The sequence below is a fragment of the Osmia bicornis genome, chromosome 4 (assembly GCF_907164935.1).
Source record: "Osmia bicornis bicornis chromosome 4, iOsmBic2.1, whole genome shotgun sequence".
Taxonomy (NCBI): Eukaryota; Metazoa; Arthropoda; class Insecta; order Hymenoptera; family Megachilidae; genus Osmia; species Osmia bicornis.
In genome coordinates, this window is record NC_060219.1 from 984,134 (window position 1) to 992,177 (window position 8,044).

Here is an 8,044-nt window from a genome sequence, read left to right on the forward strand (position 1 = left end):
TTTCATTACGCATTACTTTTTAATTAATCAATGCGATTTTTTTCATTACGCATTACTTTTCAAATAATCAATGCAGTTTTTTCCATTACGCATTATTTTTTAAATAATCAGTGCGATTTTTTTCATTACGCATTACTTTTTAATTAATCAATGCGATTTTTTTCATTACGCATTACTTTTTAAATAATCAATGCGATTATTTTCATCACGCATTAGTTTTTAAATAATCGATGCGTTTTTTTTTCATTACGCATTACTTTTTAAATAATTAATCCAATTTTGTTCATTACGCATTACTTTTTAAATAATCAATGCGATTTTTTTCATTACGCATTACTTTTTAAATAATTAATATGTAAAGAAATAATTACTTTTAACAAAATTAATAAGTAATGCATTATTTTTTAATTTGAATTTTCATTACTCTCATAAATATAAGTGAAAAAAACATCAAATGGGTAGAGTAATAATTACTATCTCGCCACAGTCAACAACGCAGAACCACATCAACTGTTAACACCTCATGTTAAAATATACAGCGAAGGACAGTTGACGTAGGGCTACATTAACTGTCACTACTTCGTGTTGACGTAGGGCTACATTAACTGTCACTACTTCGTGTTGACGTAGCCCTACGTCAACTGTCCTTCGCTGTATACTTTAACATGAAGTAGTGACAGTTGACGCAGTTCCACGTTGTCGATTGCAGCACAGTAATTGTTTCTGTGCCCACTTTTTTATTATAAACATGTTTTTGTTTCATTCTTTTGTGATCATGACGTCAACATATTTGTATTAAAATATTTTGCAGGCCGAGTTTAATTAGATCAAATATTAATTAACAACGATGTTAACTGTAAAAAACATTTTCAAGCAACGGGTATTTTTTCATATATTCATTCAACATGAAGTGATGTGTGTGCGTTTCACTTAAACTAAATCAAAAATAAAATAAAACAATTTAAATTATGTGATCAAGAACTGATAATATATTCAATATATACTAATTTTATAGATTTTATTTTATTCTAAAGATATATATATATCTTTGTTTGTTTTTATTTTCATCACACATAATATAAACTAAATTACAAGCTTTGACTATTCAGACTCCTGTTTCCATTCATATGATTTAAATGTTAGAAATGGACCATCCTAAGAGATAAATAACTAATGTAATATCATTTTTTTTGTTTCTTAATTTCGCTGGACCTATTTGCATGTTGAAAACTAACAATTATTTTATTTAAATTACGCTTTACCAAACAAACGGTATAAAGTTAAATTTTACACACCAAAAATATTTAATGGATATGATATACGTTATAATAATCAATATTTTTATTACACGTTATATTTTGCGTATTACTAAACGATTATATTGAGAATGCGATTATCCATCCAATTTTCTTTTGCATTTTATTGTTATTTATTATTAGTATTGATTATTTTTTATTTTTATTCTCATGTTCGGTACTGAAACAAATTCATATTATATTTTAACTTACATTTAAGATTTTGTAACTATATTACACATACAAATATTCTAAGTTAACGGTACTTTTTTCCTGCATTTGCTTTTAATAATACTCGTTGCTCAAAATGCTCATCCTTAAGTCGATTGTATTTTGGTAAATTCATCATAGTTGTATAACTGAACATCCTTTCCACGGGAGCAGATGACGGCAACGGTGTATTATACTTTACAAACGTTTTCCGAATCGATGGATAATTTTCCAACATATCGAGTTGGTTTTCCTTACTTTTTAAATAACGCGTAACTTCTGCTGTTAATTCTCCCTGAGATAGAGATGGTTGGAACTCATCGATTGTCAAATTGGTGTGTCCAAATTCAAAATCGTCGTCATAGTTCTGATTGACAGAGCTTTGTACTTCATATGACGATTCTTGAGATACTGCTGCAAGAAAGCGTTCATGAATATTTTTTTGCACATCTCGTGAATATGGTACTAGCCAACGACCTTTGAATTGGGGATGAGAAATAGCAGCTATGACTGCATCGATATCGGGTTGTGAAAAATCGAAAATTTTCTCAAAACGACGATCAACACCATCAACAATTGCTTCAATCATTGGTTTACAGTCAATAACATCTTCATTAAATGTTAACATATTCATTTGATGCTTTAAAGACACCAATGTCGGAAGAAGAATACCGTAATAGCAGTTATCAGCTTGTAAACGATCAATAGCATTTGCGAGAGGAGCAGCACATCGCACATATTCTTCCAAATATTGAAAATCTAAGTCATTCAAGGGTTTTTTGAATTTAATTGAATCGTTGTTCAATAGCTTCTCTTTCACAGTCAATAATTTTTTGATACAATCATAACTCGAGTTCCAGCGAGTTACGACTGGTCGTTGAAGTGCAATGCCAAGGTATGCCTTCAAATTTTCATTAAATTTCGGAGAACGTAACGACTTCCATATTTCTGTGCATTTGAGCATGACATTATTATGCTTTGAATATAATCGTTTACAATTTTGTATAGCTTTCAAAACATCAGTTTTAGCTATAAGGTTTAATGTGTGGCTAGCACATCTGATATGCCGAGGTAATTTTGCGTCACACTCATTGCTAAATTCATTGTCAATTTGAATACAATTTTCATCAAAATCAACATCCTCGTCAAATATGCTAACGTCAAAATCATCATCGTTATTTTCGTACTCATCTCGAGTATCAATACTAGAAGGGTCATTCGGAATTGCAATACCGAATTCTTTGAAAGCCTTAATAAAATTAGATCCGTTATCAGTAACGGTCGCTCTTATTGTCTCAGGCGTTAACTTGAATGAAACATGAATTTTTGATAACAGATCTGCAATAGCATCAAAGCAGTGCGTTCCTGAGAATCTCTTGCATGCAAGTGCAGCCGACTTTCTTTCCAATGTTTCAGGATGTATCCAACTAGCTGTGACACCTAGATATCTGCGTGATCCTCCTGTCCATACATCAGCCGTAGTACAAACAAACCCACCACCGTTGATCACCGAATTCATTGCGTCACCAATTTCTTGTAACATCTCCTTAAAACTTTTGTCGACTCTTTTTGCCAAAGAGTAACATGTCAAGTGCTTTAACCGAGTATCACCTCTCTTTATTTTGAAATCATCAAAAATTTTTCTGAAAGACGGATCTTCAACCGCTCTGAATGGTATCATATACTTTAATACAAAATTTGTGATATTTTGCTCAAATTCTTCTTGATTTAAAACACACGACCAACGCTTTCTATCAATAACGGAAGTATTTTCCACACCATGTCGCTTTTGTTTTGCATATTCTAAATATTCATTATAAACATTTGCATGTTTTCTCTTCAAATGCGTTGTAAAATTAGAAGTAATTGTAAATTTTCCTTTAAGTGCTCTCGTAGGATTACAAAATTGACATACAGCAACAACATCTCCTGTTACTGTACTTGATTTTGACTTGTCAACCTTAAAGTACGTTCCATCAAGACATGTTGATTTATTGATGGCAGCTAAAATCTTTTGTTCTTCAGTTCTATTAATCTGTATATCATCGTTATCACTTGCATCGGAATTTTCCTCACTGTTATTTTTCTCTTCATCAATACTTGAGATAGAAGATGCAATTGAAATTTGACTAAGAGTTCTTTCTAACTCCACATTTTGATCTCTTTCATTTAAAATCACAGAACCTGATTGCTCTGTTCTTATCTTTTTACGAATTGGAGAGTTTGCTGAGTCCATGTTAAATCTAAAAAGAAAATCATAAAAATCTTCCGATAAATAGACCGAAAAAAATTGATCCAAGTAGATCTAATACCTGATTAGATCAAATTAGATTTAATTTTTCCCAAATTTTGAATCTAACTGAATCAAACTAGATCTTAAAAGATCCAATTATATCTATTTAGGGCTATTATTATTATTATCTTTATTTATAAACAAACTACAATAATAGTTCGTATTCTGAAGGGTCATTCCATACGAAATCGGACACGTTTTGGAGTACCATGTTGGATTTTGCTCAAATTTAGATATGTTGTATCTTTTCGTGATATATAAACGTATCTGGAAGGATTTTTAAAAATTTTTTTAATTGTGGATTTTACAGCTGATTGAAATATAGTACTCACTTTTTTTCAATAAATTATAATTGCTGAACTAACAAACTGATACAAATGACAAAAGTATCTAATAAAAATTATTTCAGTTGAAAAAATAAATTTTTTATCCGCTTATTTTGCAATTGTTTTAAACAAATGCCATTTTATAATACCGGCCAATATTGAAAATTCTGAAAAAAATTGAGGCCATAGTCCTATTTGTCCCCTTTGCGGACCTGTGTTCAAAAATACGGACCCCTTAAAATTGGCCATAGGAAAATTAATTAAAGTTAACGCTGCGTCAGGGCACGCTGGCTCGACCGGCCGAGTCGTGCGGTGCTACAGGGTGATCCTCTCGCTAGCGTACCCGAAAGGAAGTGCCGCCGCAATAGAATGTACAAGTCGACATCCCATTTTTGTCATCGCTTACTCGACGGAGGTGGCCCCTGCAGCGGAGACGGCTGTGTGCGTGAAAATGTGTGTAATGAGCAGAAGAGTGCCCCATTAAACTCTGCGGAAAAAGAATATTTTCTTAACACATTTTCACGCACACAGCCATCTCCGCTGCAGGGGCCACCTCAATCACTTCCTTTCGGGCCACTTCCTTTCGGGTACGGTAGCGCGAAGATTACCCTGTAGCACCGCATGACTCGGCTGGTGAACCAGCGTGCCCAGACGCAGCGTTAACTTCAATTAATTTTCCTATGGCCAATTTTAAAGTGTCCGTATTTATGAACACAGGTCCGCAAAGGGGACAAATAGGACTATAGCCTCAATTTTTTTCAGAGTTTTCAATATTGACCGATATTATAAAATGGCATTTGTTTAAAACAATTGCAAAATAAGCGGATAAAAAATTTATTTTTTCAACTGAAATAATTTTTATTAGATACTCTTGTCATTTGTATCAGTTTGTTAGTTCAGCAATTATAATTTATTGAAAAAAAGTGAGTACTATATTTCAATCAGCTGTAAAATCCACAATTTAAAAAATTTTTTAAAATCCTTCCAGATACGTTTATATGTCACTAAAAAATGTAACATATCTAAATTTGTGCAAAATCCGACATGGTGCTCCAAAAAGTGTTCGATTTCCCATGGAATGCCCCCGGTGTCAAGCGTGGTTACATTCTACATTTATAATACAAAAAATACTTACAATTAGCTGCAGTCGACAAATTGTGCACAATAATCAAATACCCTAACTAGTCACACTCAATAATCACCTGCACTGATTATATATCTCACAATAATACGCCGTATAATGTTTTGGAGTACAAACATACGTTCAGGTTCGATGAAATCCATAGAGTAAATGACACCAACATGGGGTCATAGATAGAGATAAATATATACAGGGTGTCCCAGCTTAAATGTTATAATTCCATTATTCCGTAACTATTAATGATACAAAAAATTGTTGATATGGGAATTGCATGGTAAAAGGGGGCCTATGTTTTGGCCGAAGTGAAAAATCATTTGCATTATGAGTTTAAAAGATATGATGGTCAAGTTTCGTTTTTCAAATGGAACTATATATTTTTTTTTAGTTCACGTGATAGTGCTTCTCAAGACGAATTTATTAAGCTTTAACGTATTCACCCGATTTTTATTAGTTTTCGAGATATAACGTTTACAAATTTCCCGATTTTCAGTAGATACGTTTCGGTTTGAGTGGCAAGTCGTAAAAGTGGCCCTATTGTAGCGGTCAGTGCCTCAACGGGAGTCTACGCTAGGAACGGCAGACCCAAAGAATAAGAAACCGCAACTATAGGGCCGCTTTTACGACTTGCCACTCAAACCGAAACGTATCTACTGAAAATCGGGAAATTTGTAAACGTTATATCTCGAAAACTAATAAAAATCGGGTGAATACATTAAAGCTTAATAAATTCGTCTTGAGAAGCACTATTACGTGAACTAAAAAAAAATATATAGTTCCATTTGAAAAACGAAACTTGACCATCATATCTTTTAAACTAATAATGCAAATGATTTTTCTCTTCGGCCAAAACATAGGCCCCCTTTTACCGTGCAATTCCCATATCAACAATTTTTTGTATCATTAATAGTTACGGAATAATGGAATTATAACATTTAAGCTGGGACACCCTGTATAAGAATAGAGCGCGCGAGAGAGTTGAAAAAGTGATATAGGAATAAAAAGATAGAGCTGCGCAGAATAGTAAGAGAAAGCTGCGCATGGGCTCATTCTATCTTTGTTTCGCATGCGCGCGTAGACAAAGACAGAAAGGGCCCATATGCTGCGTTCTTTTTTAACCGACTTCGAAAAGGAGGAGGTTACTCAATTCGATCAGTATGTATTTTTTCTATTTGTAGGAATATCGGTATACATCATTACATATGGGACTTGAAGAAGTTCTACTTTACCGACATAGCGGAAGCTGTGTTCTTTCTTTCATGTTATATATTGTAACCGGTGGGTGCGCGTTATTAACTCTGGTGCAAGTCGAAACGCTGTGACGACAAGTAGCAATAAAGAGTTTGTAAGAAATTAACTAAGTGTAATTTATTTAAACCACGGGTCTCTAACACTATTCCTACATCGCAGTCTCTTACGTGCAAGCATATGACTTGCGCACTCTATTCTTATATCTCTATGATCACATCCGTCTAAAGTTTGCCAAATTATATGTGACAACGCTATCTCCCGATATTCGCAATAATCGATCGACCGTTGAGAGGATCATATCTGTAGATACATGACATTTAATGTTACTACTATGTTACTACAATCAACACGATGGTGCCCATGGAAAATGAGAGGACCACAATATTATGTACGCATACAATTTACGTACTATATTCATTCTTTGCCTACTATATGTGTGTATTAAGCAGGGATGAAAAGTAATATTTATTTTCAATAATTCGTACATAAAACGAATAATAAACAAAAATTTTTATGATTTTTTCCATTACGGATTACTTTCTCAATAATTAATGCGTTTTTTTTTCATTACACATTACATTTCAAATAATCAATACGGTTCTTTCCATTACGCATTACTTTTTGAATAATCAATGCGACTTTTTTTCATTACGCATTACTTTTTAAATAATCAATGCGGTTTTTTCCACTACGCATTACTTTTTAAATAATCAATGCGGTTTTTTCCATTACGCATTACTTTTTGAATAATCAATGCGATTTTTTTCATTACGCATTACTTTTTGAATAATCAATGCGATTTTTGTCATTACGCATTACTTTTTAAATAATCAATGCAACTTTTTGTCATTACGCATTACTTTTTAAATAACCAATGCAACTTTTTTTCATTACGCATTACTTTTTAAATAGTCAATGCGGTTTTTTACATTACGCATTACTTTTTAAATAGTCAATCCGGTTTTTTCCATTACATATTACTTTTTAAATAATTAATGTGGCTTTTCTTCATTACGCATTACTTTTTATATAATCAATGCAACTTTTTCTCATTACGCATTACTTTTTAAATAATCAATGCAACTTTTTTTCATTACGCATTACTTTTTAAATAGTCAATGCGGTTTTTTACATTACGCATTACTTTTTAAATAGTCAATGCGGTTTTTTTCCATTACATATTACTTTTTAAATAATTAATGTGGCTTTTCTTCATTACGCATTACTTTTTAAATAATCAATGCGATTTTTTTCATTACGCATTATTTTTTAAATAATTAGTGTATTTTTTTTCATTACGCATTACTTTTTCAATAATTAATAAATAAAGAAATAATTACTTTTTAGACAAATAATAAGTAATGCATTATTTTTTAATTTGAATTTTCAGTACTCTGATTTCTGCCCACCATTTATATAATCGCAAAGTAAGAAGCAAGCTGTAGAGGGGAATCACACAGGTTATTAAAAATCCCTTGGCCTAGTGAGCTGCGCAAGGCACGAGCACGGCACAAGTTAAGTATAGTCTCTC

General features: G+C 32.4%; 1 protein-coding gene across 1 annotated transcript; it reads right to left on the minus strand.

The window, feature by feature from the left end:
• Positions 1-1,551: 1,551 nt before the first annotated feature.
• LOC123987742 lies at positions 1,552-3,741 on the minus strand. Its single transcript, XM_046285478.1, has one exon. The coding sequence runs from the start codon at positions 3,739-3,741 to the stop codon at positions 1,552-1,554; it is 2,190 nt and encodes a 729-aa protein (XP_046141434.1).
• Between the last annotated feature and the right edge of the window lie 4,303 nt (positions 3,742-8,044).

Bases quoted from the DNA above. Each gene is read 5' to 3' on its own strand.
- LOC123987742 (XM_046285478.1), bottom strand. From the start codon at position 3,741: ATGGACTCAGCAAACTCTCCAATTCGTAAAAAGATAAGAACAGAGCAA.